This window comes from Fundulus heteroclitus, chromosome 21 (assembly GCF_011125445.2).
Source record: "Fundulus heteroclitus isolate FHET01 chromosome 21, MU-UCD_Fhet_4.1, whole genome shotgun sequence".
NCBI classification, from domain to species: Eukaryota; Metazoa; Chordata; class Actinopteri; order Cyprinodontiformes; family Fundulidae; genus Fundulus; species Fundulus heteroclitus.
In genome coordinates, this window is record NC_046381.1 from 22,314,989 (window position 1) to 22,330,203 (window position 15,215).

Genomic DNA, 15,215 nt, shown 5'->3' on the forward strand with positions numbered 1-15,215 from the left:
TCAGGCTTCAGAGCTCATCATAGCACTGAAACAGCTCTGGTGAAGGTCACTAATGATATTCTCATGGCCTCAGATAATGGACTTGTGTCTATACTTGTCCTGTTAGATCTCAGTGCTGCATTTGATACAGTTGATCACAATATTCTCCTACAAAGACTTGAGCATACTGTAGGGATTAAGGGAAAAGCATTAGGCTGGTTTAAATCTTATCTGTCGGACAGATTCCAGTTTGTCCATGTTTATAATAAATCTTCCTCAAACTCTAGGGTCACTTGTGGAGTACCACAGGGTTCAGTCCTTGGACCAATTCTATTTACTATATATATGCTTCCGATTGGCAAAATTATCAGACAGCATGAGATTAATTTCCACTGTTATGCTGATGACACTCAGCTATATTTATCCATAAATCCTGATGAATCCAATCAGTTACTTCGACTGCAGTCATGTCTTGATGACATCAAAAGCTGGATGACTTTAAATTTCCTGCATTTAAATTCTGACAAGACAGAAGTTGTAATCTTTGGGCCAGAGTCTTCAAAAAATAAAGTTCTTAATCAATCACTTAATCTGAATGGCATTAACTTGGCCTCTGGTAATAAAGTTAAAAATCTTGGTGTTGTTTTCGACCAAGACATGTCATTTAAATCCCATATTAAACAGGTTTCCAGAATTTCCTTTTTTCACCTCCGGAATATCGCCAAAATTAGAAACATTCTGTCCAGGGGTGATGCTGAAAAACTAGTCCATGCATTTGTTACTTCAAGGCTGGACTATTGTAATTCTTTACTATCAGGAAGTCCACAAAATGCAGTTCGAATTCTTCAGCTGATCCAAAATGCTGCGGTAAGAGTTCTGATGAAAATCAACAAGAGGGATCATATTTCTCCAATTTTAGCTTCCCTTCATTGGCTTCCTGTTAAATCAAGAATATAATTTAAAATTCTCCTTCTAACGTATAAAGCCCTTAATAATCAAGCTCCATCATATATCAGAGCTCTGATTACCCCGTATGTTCCTAACACAGCACTTCGCTCTCAGACTGCAGGTCTGCTGGTGGTTCCTAGAGTCTCTAAAAGTAGAATGGGAGGCAGATCCTTTAGCTATCAGGCTCCTCTCCGGTGGAACCAACTCCCAGTTTTGGTCCGTGAGGCAGACACCCTATCTATTTTTAAGACTAATGTTAAAACTTTCCTTTTTGACAAAGCTTATAGTTAGAGTGGCTCATACCCTGAGCTATCTCTATAGTTGTGCTGTGATAGGCCTAGGCTGCTGGAGGACATCAGGGTCTAATTTTCTCACTCTACTGATTTCTACTGTTCTTCAGTCTACTGTTCTCCAGTTTTGCATTGTATTACATTGAAATGACTGTCGTCATTTCAGCTTTTAACTTTTTGCTCTCTCTCTTTTTCTTCATAGTAGGTACACCTGGTCTGGCGTTCTGTTAACTGTGACATCATCCAGAGAAGACGACTCACCCGCTACTACCATCTAATGTAGAACAGATTACTAGATCAATGTGTGCTTCTGTGCTTTTTTGTCTCTCTTGTTGTGTCTCTGCTCTGTCTTCTGTAACCCCAGTCGGTCGAGGCAGATGACCGTTCATACTGAGCCCGGTTCTGCTGGAGGTTTTCCTTCCCGTTAATGGGGAGTTTTTCTTCCCACTGTCGCTTCATGCTTGCTCAGTATGAGAGATTGCAGCAAAGCCATGTACAATGCAGACGACTCTCCCTGTGGCTCTACGGTTCCCCAGGAGTGAATGCTGCTTGTCGGGACTTTGATGCAATCAACTGGTTTCCTTATATAGGATCTGTATAATCTGACCCAATCTGTATAATATGATTGAACTTGATTTTGTAAAGTGCATTGAGATGACATGTTTCATGATTTGGCGCTAAAATTGAATTGAATTGAATTGAATTAACCGATTTTAGTGACGTGTCGCTACACCGACACCTAGCCTCCCAGAGGTATAATCACATTAATAAAAGTGATCATTCCTCACTTTTGCTTTTATCACCTGGTGTGGTTGTTTCAACTGGAAACAACAACAGGATTAAGCAAATTGTAAAAATTTCTGGCAAAATTATAGAAGTGAGACTACCAAATTTAGAAGAAACTTTCTTAAAAAGAGTCCTGCAAAAGGCAGTACACAATTAATTCTTTGGGGAGGAGATTCAGACACCCCAAATCAAGAACAAACATACCGGACCATCATTCAGATAAATCTTAAAGGATATCAGGCTTAATTTGTTGTTCAGCCTGTTTTAATTGATAATTGCACATGGATATGTACTGATATTATTGTTGCTACATTTGTTGTCATTTTTTCTGTGTGCATGAGTATTGTCTATGTTTTCTTGTAAGGAGAATTTCCCTAGGGAGACACATTAAAGTGATACTTGTTATGCAATGATAGTCATTGGATGTTTCAATCTATCTATTATGAATAATTTGTTGAAAGACTATATACAACCCTTCAAAATAAATGTCCATGCGGCCATCTTGTGGTCGTACAAACAGAGCAGTAATGCTTGAATAGTTAACAGAACTGTCCAGAATATCACCTCAACAGACATGTTATTGTAATAGTTTTAGATCTGTCTTAGCTTGTGTTTCTATCTTAGGTTTGGTCTTTGTGGTATTAGGTTCTGGATTGACTTGGTTTTGGTTTCTCCTCCACTTATCCTGTCAGCCAGTTCTCTCTGTCAGTCATTTCACTTCCCATGATTACCTCCACATGTCCTAGTTAATTAGTCACTTGGTTTCACCTGTCTATTTAAGCTTGCTTCCCCTGTCATTTCTTTGCCAGAATGTCTCAATCCTCATGCCTGACCCTTGTCTGCTTCTGTTTTTTGCCCAACTGGATTCTGGACCTTACCTGCCTGCTGGACCTTGGGTTCTGTTTGCCTGTTGAACCGACCTTTTCCTATCTGTGAGTTACCAAGCCTGTTCAATCCCTTTTTGCTTTTTTTTTAGTTGCCAGTATCTCAGACCTGGTGTGGACCTGTGTCTTGGAGTCCCCAGTCTGGACGGTCTCAAGAGCTTGGACTCTCCCCTGGATTATTTCCCCCGGTCTGCTGCTGCTTCTTGCAGTTTATTCTGCCGGTCTCCCCTTTGGACTCACCTGAAGACTGTCTCTGTTTTGTTTCTACCTGACCCTCATTTGTTCCTTATTAAACCTCCTAAACGCACTCCCCTGTGTCTGTTTGAATATCGGGTTCAGTTATCCCTATTCAGTACAGTTATGGCAACAACAAAACACTGCTGCGTTGGTATCTGCTGGAGTGACTCGCCATATGATTATCGTGACTATATTTTCACAGATTTTTCAAAACCCTGAAGGATTGGCAAGAAAAATCAATGTCGGATACCAGCTTGTAAACAAGAGGACTTTATTTTGAAATCTGACCAAAGAGATTTATGTGCTCTCTACATTTCCTCTGAGGTGTTATACAATCAGCCATGTGGGATAAATCAGACTGAGTTGAAAGCCACATGAAACATGAGACTTTTACAGGGATGCTGCAGTCACTCCTTCACCCTTGGGACTGGCCCCATCACAGCAGAGGGCACTGCAACAAAGCTAAGCTGCCATCCTCAGCTTCTCCCTGCTTCAACTGCTTTCAAATGGATGCCCCAAAGTGAACCGAAGTGACACAGAGGCACAGACAGGTTTGGAAGAGTTGGGCAGGAAAAGTCAAATGGTTTATTTAAAATGTTTTTTACTGTTTTGTTTTCAGCTTTGACCGAAGTAAATTTCCTGGGGCTTATAGGCTAGCTTCCACTAGCATTCTGGAATTCAAGCTTTGCTGATGTGCAGACCTCTTAATTTTGATCAAAAGTTAAGAGTGAGATTATGCTAAATGTGGGGGCGGGGCTTGTTTGGGGGCGGGGCTAACCGGACCCTGGAAGAGCCGGTGGAGTCTCAACTCCATCTCATTTTTATCCCACCAGACATTGAAGTAGACATGTATTACTTTTGTTAAAGAGATAAAGAGACATATTAATACTTTATTCTTCAGTTAATGGATTAAAACACAAAAACACACATATGTTCAAATAATACTGAATAAAAATAAGTAGTTTTAAGTTATTGAACGAATTATTACACTGTTACACATTCATCTATGGGTTTGTTTATCATTGTAGATCTATAACCTGATTGGTGGATCAGGCTGAGTTTCATCAAGTCTTTATGGTCAACATTTTCCCCTCAGCAGCAACACTGAAGCACACAGAGGCTCCCGCTGCGTCTTTACGCACGATCCAGCTGCTGATGTATCCCTCTTTTCAGCTCAATGCACTTCTAGATTACAGTTTATAACATTCTCATCACCTTTCACAGCGACAGGTTTCTCAGTTAGTCGCCGCGCTGACCAGACAAATCTCTATTGATCTCGTCAGTGCGCTGTAGGCGGTGAGGTGGGCGGACTTTACCCCCGTTGGTGCGCTGCGTGCGGGGGGGGGGGGGGCGGGGGGGGGGGGGGGGGGGGGAAGCAAGCGCTGAGGCACAGAAATACGGTGCATGTAGTTAAAAAATGCAGAATTAATAAAAACGAAACTTATAAACAGACCAAGTGGCGTTTTAAACTGCATCTGGTTAGCAGAACTGTTTTATGATTCTGCGTGCAGCCATGCAGCAGCTCCGCCCCTTTCCTCTCCCCTCCTGCATACGCAGTACAGGACCTTACCGGCTTACTTTCACCACTGGTTAGGACTAAAATTATTCATAACTCTGATCACTCTTCAACAAGCTGTGAAAGAAGCCGAAACAGCTCAGCAGAAGGCGGAGTTTGGTTGTCCGCAGCCCAGATGGGCTTTGTGATTTTTATGTGTGAGAAATGCCATGTTTGCGTGTGAAATGCCATGTGTTGCGTGTGAGCGTGTGAAGTTAGTGAAATGCGTGTGTCACACGGTCAATGCGTGAGAGTTGAGAGCACTGCTGATGTGTTTGAATGTGATTTACGGTTATAACAAACTTTATTTCCATAAAGGGTTTTATACGCCAATGGGATATTAATATGTGTGTTGTCTGGTCCACTCATTACCACTAAATAGCGCTTACTGCTAGCATAGCACTAATTATCCCCTCATAATAGCTTAAGGCTACCACTGGGTAAAGATGACTACGGTTTGTTTTAAGCATAATGCTTGTTTTCATTTCACTCCACCATCATTCAATAGTGCAACGAGCGTTAGTACATCATTAATAGGGAAAATTATTGTCAATTTAATGGTGTTTTGTATAACTTTAGGATTAACCCATCCAGTGACCGATCGCTAGCCTCCTATCCTACTACTAGCCTAGTAGAGAGGATTTGTTGATTGAAATATAGTGTTAATTCTGATAAACAGCATTCTGTAGTGATGTTGTTTGGATGTTAATTCTATTTCTGTTAATAAATTATTGAACTTGAAGAGATGTTGTCACTCATTTATTCTAAATGTGTGCAGAGTTTGCATTTAAAATAATGCCCTCTTCAACCAATGTTCTGACTGCTGGTGATAGGTTAAAATGCAGAAGTGAATTTTATTAAGAGATCAATGATGTTCAAATATTATTTTTATATCAGCTGTTTGGGCTGATATTTGCCGAACAATTCCTAACAGACCAAGAGTTATTTATTAAACATTAAATAACTTAAAACAGTGCGTAATGGCACAACAGTGGTAAGGGGCCAACACTTGAATGTCCAGACCTAATTCCAAAGACTCCAACGTCTGCGCAGGTAGATTATGTTTATTTGTCTTTTTCTCGGCAGAGTCAAAACATCATCATACAATCTTGGAGGGGTGTTTATGTGAGCTTCAGTGTTGCATAACCTGCTTATTATAAGCAACTTTGGGCTTGTTTTTCTCTAAAGTCACTTATGACTTTTGTGAGTTGACAGTTGCAGTTCCTTGTTTTTTTAATGATGAGTCGCTTTTTTGGGCTTCACTTTTTTCTGACAGAACACCCTTTTCTGGTGCAACAAGACCTATTAGCCTATAATAATATGTATATTTGTTCTGAGTATCTGTAATTCTTCGTGTACTCAGTGGGTTTCTTCCACGTGTTCGATCCGTTGTGAGAGAGGAGATGACAGCCTCTCCTACCATTCTAAGACTACTTTCTTTCCGCTCATTTTGAGGCCTCTACTCTTCAACCAATGTTTAAGCTGTTCTATGCTGCGTTTCTCAATTAAAACATGTTGAAATGAAGCTCCTGGGACGTTGTCATCTTGCAAAATGTTTGGTGTTGCTGTTATTGCCTTTATAGTTTGTACTCAGCTTGTCCGATCAGCCGGGAAACCGGGCTGACTCCGGGCAAATGTGATGTCATTTGAGAAACATCCTATTTGAATAGTCAAGCCCTCACCAGCTGTCCCCGCCCTTAACTCAGCATAACTTAAAATAGAACTATATTATAATTGACTCCACCTGTCAATCAATCTTGGAGGCTCAGCAGTAACTGACCAATCAGCAATCGCAATTTGTCCCAAAATGAAATTCCCCTTACCTGCAGAAGCTGCACCGTTTTTCCCTCTGAAAAGATCCCAGGATGTTACATTACGAAGGCAAGTGGTCAGAGTGATTTTGTTAAAAAAACATTTGTAAAAATGATTAAACATTGTTATAAGGGAAATTACAGTTCAAATACAGTAATCCTGAACATTTAGAGGGTATTTATTACTTTCCTGAAGCATAATAGAAGTCTAGTAAAATGTAAAAGATGGATATGCAGCCGGCCGAACTCATGAACAGCTGAACACAACAGTGATCACCAGGGCACTACTGCATGTTCATTGGCATGAAGGTAAATGTTCATAAATGTATGGTTCATTGTTAAATTAAGGGGTAATGCTTAACTCTAGTTCTGCAGTGATTTATGTGTTTTGGATATCTGTGTGTTGCAACTTCTGGTTGCTTGAGTTTCCTGTTGTTAGCTATGATCAGTTACCAGCACTTGGATTTTGCACAAAGTGTTTAGTATGTAAGTAAAACTTTAATTCCTAATAAAGATTTACAAGAAAATTCTTGCCATGGCTAGCTTGATGGCAGCATGAAATCATCTACTGCAGTCTGCAGCAAGCGTTTCAAGTTATATATTTTAAGTTGGGTATAAGTTTGCTATTTTAACGTAGGCTTTAACATCAATTTGTTAAAAGTGGTTACCTTGAAATAACGTCACTTAAATTATTCGTATCTCATTTGGATTTTTTTTTCCTTTGTGTTCTTTTTTCTTAGCGTTAGTAGAAAATGGCTCTTTTAGCGCTGTGAGCTTTACCCACTGATCTCTATTTATTCATTTAATTGCTGATTCGCCGTTGGTAGTACATGTCACTGTGAAGCCACCAGCCGCCATATTGGTACTCCCTATTTTTCTCCAGTAACTAGGGAATATGTGCGCTACAGCATCGAACAACAATGATTCTCTCATGTTCAGGGGGGACTTAAGACTTTTAAAATGTCAAATGCCAAATACTTTTATGTTATGTACTAATACTATCAAGTACTGAGAAAGTCATGTGCTTTGCATGTTATTTATATATAACCATACACACACACACACATATATATATATATATATATATATATATATATATATATATATATATATATATATATATATATATACCCCTCCCTGGGCTGCCACCTTACCGTGGTGGAGGTGTTTGAGTGTCCCAATGATCCTAGGAGCTATGCTGTCAGGGGCTTTAAGCCCCTAGTAGGGTCACCCAAGGCAGACAGGTCCTAGGTGAGGGACCAGACAAAGCGCAGCCCAAAACTCCCCTTATGATGAGTACGATTATTGGACCTCGTGTTCCCTCGCCCAGACGCGGGTCACCGGGGCCCCACTCTGGAGCCAGGCCTGGAGGTGGGGCACGTTGGCAAGCGTCTGGTGGCCGGGCTTTTGCCCATGGAGCCCGGCCGGGCTCAGCCCGAAGAGGTGACATGGGTCCCCCTTCCGATGGGCTCACCACCTGTCGGAGGGGCCAAAGGGGTCGGGTGCATTGTGCAACGGGTAGCAGTAGAGGGCGGGGACCTTGGCGTTCCGATCCTCGGCTGCAGAAGCTGGCTCTTGGGACGTGGAATGTCACCTCTCTGGTGGGGAAGGAGCCTGAGCTTGTGCGCGAGGTTGAGAGGTTCCGACTAGAGATAGTCGGACTCACCTCGACGCACCGCTCTGGCTCCGGAACCAGTCTCCTTGAGAGGGGCTAGACATTCTTCCACTCTGGAGTTGCCCATGGTGAGAGGCGCCGAGCTGGGGTTGGCATACTTGTTGCCGGGGTTGGCATACTTGTTGCCCCCCATCTCGGTGCCTGCACGTTGGGGTTTTCCCCGGTGAACGAGAGGGTGGCCTCCCTCCGCATTCGTGTGGGGGGACGGGTTCTGACTGTTGTTTGCGCTTATGCGCCAAACAGCAGTTCAGATTACCCACCCTTTTTGGAGTCCTTGGAAGGGGTACTGGAGAGTGCCCCTCCTGGGGACTCCCTCGTTTTGCTGGGGGACTTCAACGCTCACGTGGGCAATGACAGTGGGACCTGGAGGGGTGTGGTTGGGAGGAATGGCCCACCTGATCTGAACTCGAGTGGTGTTTTGTTGTTGGACTTCTGTGCTCGTCATGGACTGTCCATCACAAACACCATGTTCAAGCATAAGGGTGTCCATATGTGCTCTTGGCACCAGGACACCCTAGGTCGCAGTTCAATGATCGACTTTGTTGTTGTTTCATCTGATCTGCGGCCGTATGTCTTGGACACTCGGGTGAAGAGAGGGGCGGAGCTCTCCACCGACCACTACCTGGTGGTGAGTTGGCTCCGATGGCGGGGGAGGAAGCCGGTCCGACCGGGCAGGCCCAAACGCACTGTGAGGGTTTGCTGGGAACGTCTGGCAGAGTCCCCTGTGAGGCGGAGCTTTAACTCCCACCTCCGGGAGAACTTTAAACACGTCCCGAGGGAGGCGGGGGACATTGAGTCTGAATGGACCATGTTCCACGCCTCTATTGTTGAGGCAGCTAGTCGGAGCTGTGGCCGCAAGGTTGTCGGTGCATGTCGCGGCGGCAACCCTCGAACCCGCTGGTGGACACCAGCGGTGAGGGAAGCCGTCAAGCTGAAGAAGGAGTCCTACCGGGCTTTTTTGGCCTGTGGGACTCCGGAAGCAGCTGATGTGTACCGGCAGTCGAAGCGGCAGGCGGCTCGGCTGGTCGCCGATGCAAAAACTCGGGCGTGGGAGGAGTTTGGAGAGGCCATGGAGAAAGACTTCCGTACGGCTTCGAAGCGATTCTGGTCCACTATCCGGCGTCTCAGGAGGGGGAAGCAGTGCAGTACCAACACTGTTTACAGTGGGGGTGGTGTGCTGCTGACCTCGACTCGGGACGTCGTGCGTCGGTGGGCAGAATACTTCGAAGACCTCCTTAATCCCACCAACACGTCTTCCATTGAGGAAGCAGAGCCTGAGGACTCTGGGTCAGGTTCTCCCATCTCTGGGGCTGAGGTTGCCGAGGTTGTTAAAAAGCTCCTCGGTGGCAAGGCCCCGGGGTGGATGAGATTCGCCCTGAGTACCTTAAGGCTCTGGATGTTGTGGGGCTGTGTTGGTTAACGCGGCTCTGCAACATTGCGTGGACATCGGGGGCAGTTCCCCTGGATTGGCAGACTGGGGTGGTGGTCCCCCTATTTAAAAAGGGGGACCGGAGGGTGTGTTCCAACTACAGAGGAATCACACTCTTAAGCCTCCCTGGTAAGGTCTATTCAGGGGTTCTGGAAAGGAGGGTCCGTTGGATAGTCGAATCTCGGATTCAGGAAGAGCAGTGTGGTTTTCGTCCTGGCCGTGGAGCACTGGACCAGCTCTATACCCTCAGCAGGATTCTTGAGGGGACATGGGAGTTTGCCCAACCAGTCTACATGTGCTTTGTGGATCTGGAGAAGGCATTCGACCGTGTCCCCCGGGGGATCCTGTGGGGGGTACTCCGGGAGTATGGAGTACCGGACCCTTTAATAAGGGCTGTCAGGTCTCTGTACGACCGGTGTCAGAGTCTGGTCCGCATTGCCGGCAGTAAGTCGGACTCGTTTCCGGTGAGAGTTGGACTCCGCCAAGGTTGCCCTTTGTCACCGATTTTGTTCATAACTTTTATGGACAGAATTTCTAGGCGCAGCCAAGGTGTTGAGGGGATCAGTTTTGGTGGCCTTAGGATTGCGTCTCTGCTATTCGCTGATGACGTGGTCCTATTGGCTTCATCAGGGCGTGATCTACAGCTCTCACTGGAGCGGTTCGCAGCCGAGTGCGAAGCGGCCGGGATGAAAATCAGTGCCTCCAAATCCGAGACCATGGTCTTGAACCGGAAAAGGGTAGAGTGCCTTCTCCGGGTTGGGGAGAATGTGCTGCCCCTAGTGGAGGAGTTCAAGTATCTTGGGGTCTTGTTCACGAATGAGGGGAAGATGGAGCGGGAGATCGACAGGCGGATTGGTGCAGCGTCTGCTGTGAAGCGGGAGCGCTGTACCGATCCGTTGTGGTGAAGAGAGAGCTGAGCCAAAAGGCGAAGCTCTCGATTTACCGGTCGATCTACGTTCCTACCCTCATCTATGGTCACGAGCTTTGGGTCGTGACCGAAAGAACGAGATCCCGGATACAAGCGGCTGAAATGAGTTTTCTCCGTAATGTGTCTGGGCTCTCCCTTAGAGATAGGGTGAGGAGCTCAGTCATCCGGGGAGGACTCAGAGTAGAGCTGCTGCTCCTCCACGTCGAGAGGAGCCAGTTGAGGTGGCTCGGGCATCTGGTCAGGATGCCTCCTGGACGCCTCCCTGGTGAGGTGTTCCGGGCACGTCCCACCGGGAGGAGGCCCAGGGGAAGACCCAGGACACGCTGGAGGGACTATGTCTCCCGGCTGGCCTGGAAACGCCTTGGGATTCCTCCTGAGGAGCTGGCCCAAGTGGCCGGGGAGAGGGACGTCTGGGCCTCCCTACTGAAGCTGCTACCCCCGCGACCCGACCCCGGATAAGCGGAAGAAGACGGACGGACGGACATATATATATATATATATATATATATATATATATATATATATATATATATATATATATATATATATATATATATATATACACACTCACACACACACATATACACATATGCATACATACATACATATATATAAATATGCAAAGTATTTCAGCACATGACTTTCTCAGTACTTGACAGTGTTAATACATCCACTGCCTGTAAAATTACCTGTGAAACGTTTTCCCACAGCCAGAAAACTGCTGTGTTGTTGCAGCCAAATCCTATAGGATTCTGTGGGAGTAGGGAGTAGCAAGATGGCACCCAGTGACTTCAGTTTTTCGGGCCAACCAACAATCCAGTGAATAAATAGAGATCAGTGACTTTACCATCACCACCATTACAATGTCTTTGTTTGTCTGGTTTAGAGAAGCCAGGGTTACACTCCTGCGTGGGTGGAGCGATCTAACAGCTGGCATCATCTCAATCGCTCCAGCTGCCTCTGCTACCTTGGGATCAGGACACGTGTTAGGTAAATATCTGAACGGAGAAAGCCTACCACTTCCTCATTTGGTATATCTTCAATATACCAAATATGAAATGGAAATGGAATTATGTTATAAGACATCCAATATAAAAACAGCTGTGCCCTCTCATATCTTATAGTGACAAATGCAATTAAAAGCAAGCAGCAGAAAAATAATAGTATTTAAAATACAATAATGTGTAAAATACAACTCAAAACCCACAGTTTAATAAAGTTAACTTCTGCACTAACTTCTTCATTTGGCTTTATTGTTGTATGATTATTGTTTTAATTGACTTAATCAAACAAAATTGTTTTATAATGTGTGTGATAATGTCAAAATTCTTTGTTCACTGTTGAAGAAAGGAAGGAAAATGGAAACGTCCTTTTCTTTTGACTGCAACACATTTTAAACAATACCTTTTTAAACCAGATGTTCTTACCAGATCCTGATTTTTACCATGTACCATTAAATCCATAGTTACTGAATAATTTAGGCCAGGGAGAAGTCCTGTGCCCACAGTTCAGTAAATGTTACCATCTTATGCAATAGCAGTTTTATTAATAGGTTCTACAATCTGTTAATTTGAATCCTTAAAAGAGCAATAAGTAATAATGACACCTAGCGTTTCAAAACAGATTACCCCCCCTCCCTTTATTAAGACATTGTTTAATGGAGAGGACCAATGGTTTATATGAAATTTTACCAATAAATGATAGGTGAAAAATAAGAATGACTTTGGTTCATTTTACAGTAAATGTCTTTCTTATTGCTCCATTAACTATACATAACAAATATAATAGAGATTTTTCCTTAACTAGCTATCTTAAGGTTGCTTTCTCGTCTTACTTTACCCTGAAATAGTGGCTTATCTAAAAAGGTCCTTTTGTGAATTCTTGGTTGTACCTTAATGAAGCTGCTCTGGCAGTTACCAGTAATGTCTGGGATCTCAAAGTTATCACTGAAGCTCATCTCCAGATGGTTTCCCTCATGGGCAATGATCTGCCAGGAACACTCCACGTTTGCTGGGAAGTTCTGGGGGTAATTTGGTGACTTAACTGTCCCTGTATCCGCATGGATCACCCCTCCACAACCTAGACGAATTAGAAAAAAACTTTATGCAAACAAATTTTAAATGATCACCAAAGAAATATAGCATTCACTTATGAAAATGCAAATCAAAGATGTATTAGACTGGACATTTATAGTCATTTTAAAAAAGCGGCTTGCAAATGAATAGAACGAATGTATGTAAAAGAATAAATACGTCAACCGTTTAAGAGTAGAGGAACAACAGGAACATAATGAACCCAAAGACTGTGCAGAGCTACAGTGGGGAAGAAAAGTATTTGATTGTGCAAGTTCTCCTACTTAGAAAGATGAAAGAGGTCTGTAATTTTCATCATAGGTACACTTCAACTATGAGAGAAAATCTAGGAAATCACAATATAGGGTTTTTAAAGAATTTATTTGTAAATTATGGTGGAAACTAAGTATTTAGTCAATAGCAAACTCAAATTAACTCAATAATTTGTAGCATAACCTTTGTTGGCAACATTGCTTATATTCCTGTAAGCCTTCACCAGATTTGCACACAATGTAGCTGGTAATTTGGCCTATTCCTCCATGCAGATCAACCTCTAGAGCAGTGATGTTTTGGGGCTATCACTGGGCAACACAGACTTTCAACTCCCTCCACAAATCTTCTATGCGGTTGAGGTCTGGAGACCTTGGCTAGGCCAGCACCTTGAAATTACCTTTTACGGAGCCCCTCCTTGCTCGAGGGGTGTATTTGGGATTGTTATCATGCTGGAAGAACCAGACAAGTTCTATCTTCAACACTCTCTCTAATGGAAGGAGATTTTCCATGGCCCCAATCATTCTTCCCGTAACACGGATCGGTCGTCCTGTCCCCTTTATAGAGAAACAGCCAAGGAAGCTCACTGATGGCATGATTCAGCTGTCCAGTGAAAATAGCTAGAAAGAATCCATTCTGGACATTCAGGCCTGAAGTTTTAGAGATAATCTCGTCTTTACCGGTATCCGAGAGCAGCAAGAGGAGGATACCGAAGAAACAATGTGTGAGTTCCTCTGGCAGCAGCAGAAACTCCCAGTTGATGAGGTAGAAAATGTCACCTTCCACAGCGTTCACCAGTTTGGAGGTAAGATGGCCAATAAAACCCAGCCTTGGCCCATTGTAGCTAAATTTGAATATTACAAACAAAAGAGCAAGTCAGAAAGTCGGGGCAGAGAGCTCCAAGGAGGGAATTTCAGGGTCAATGGCCAGTTTCGGTGCAACTTTTCCAACTGTGTGTACGTGCGTGTCTTCCTCTCTGTATCCATCTTTGACAGTTTCCTTCAGGTCAGTTAGAGCTTAATAGAGGGGATAGTAATACATGGTCACTTTTTTAAGTAGAAGCAAATAACTGTTAAATATACAAAAAAAACAGAAGATGTTATCTGTAAGGTAATTTGCATTGATGACTGTGTGTATAAAACACCAAGAGTCAGATTTTTAACATTTTAAATTATGTTGGTGATTTGTTTACAAATTTTCTCATTTGCATATACATATACATTTGCACTACAAAGGGCTTATGCTGCTACATGAAGTGCACAAACAATAATAATAATTATTATTGTCATTGCAACATACATTCCAATGAAATTTGTTTTCTGCATCCCCTTGGGGAGCTGAGGGCTGCCATTGTGTGTTGCCCGGGGAACAATCTGGGGTTAAGGGTCTTGCTCAGGGAAACAGAGTGGCAGTCTGCACCTACCTCCAGCACCTTGAAATTACCTTTTACGGAGCCCCTCCTTGCTCCCCTCCTTGACCGATAGCATTGCGCTATCGGTCAAGCGCAATGCTAGCTATCCACTGATTATATATTAATGGATTTTTTTAAAAGGAGCATTGCGCAAGTTTGAAGTTTTTCTTCCTGTCTCATACACACTTGACATGTAAAATGAGTTTTCCTCTATTTAGTGCAGTTGCCTCAACAATCAGTTCATGAGAGAGTGATCAGGGTCGTGTTCGTACAGTCTCAGTGGCAGATGCTATTCCTCTTCTCCCATCCACAACACTAGTGTCATTTCAACTTCAGGCCAGTTGGGGGGAACTTCTGCAAAAACTCTGCATAGTTTTTGTTTAAATTGACACTTATGTTACATTTGTCATCATTATGTCATTTTTATCTTGTAAATGGAAGAAGAAAAGCAATATCGGCTCAAGAATAGGCCCCACATATCGGGTATCGATTTGTCTGATGTCGAAAAAAATCGGTATCAGCCTTTACAAAACCTGTATCGGTCAATCTCTATTGTAAACGATCCTAACTCACCTGAGTTCCCAAATGTGTTTTCCACCTGCTATAACTCTAGACAAAGAGGAGTAGCAATTCTAATCCATAAAAATGTTAGTTTTACAATATCAGACAAATTTAAAGAGCCTGAAAGTAGATTCATAATAATAAAAATATCTAGTCATAACCGAAAGTTATGTATTGTCAACATATATTGCCCAAAAGTGGATAACCCTCTCATTCTTTGACAAATTTTTCCAAGCACTTTCAAAACACCTGGACTGCACTCTATTGGGGGCGATCTCAACTTTGGTCTAAATGAGGAAATAAAAAGATTAAATACAACAGAGACTCAGCACAGTTGGCAATCATTAAATGTAGTTAAACAATACATGAGTGATCATGG

General features: G+C 43.3%; 1 protein-coding gene across 1 annotated transcript in view; it reads right to left on the bottom strand.

The window, feature by feature from the left end:
* cubn (cubilin (intrinsic factor-cobalamin receptor)) overlaps window positions 1-15,215 on the bottom strand; it is a 350,345-nt gene that overhangs the window by 46,961 nt on the left and 288,169 nt on the right. The window contains exon 54 of the mRNA XM_036125467.1: window positions 12,414-12,601. Within this exon, the coding sequence (XP_035981360.1) occupies window positions 12,414-12,601 (188 nt within the window). The remainder of the gene's footprint in view (window positions 1-12,413; window positions 12,602-15,215) is intronic.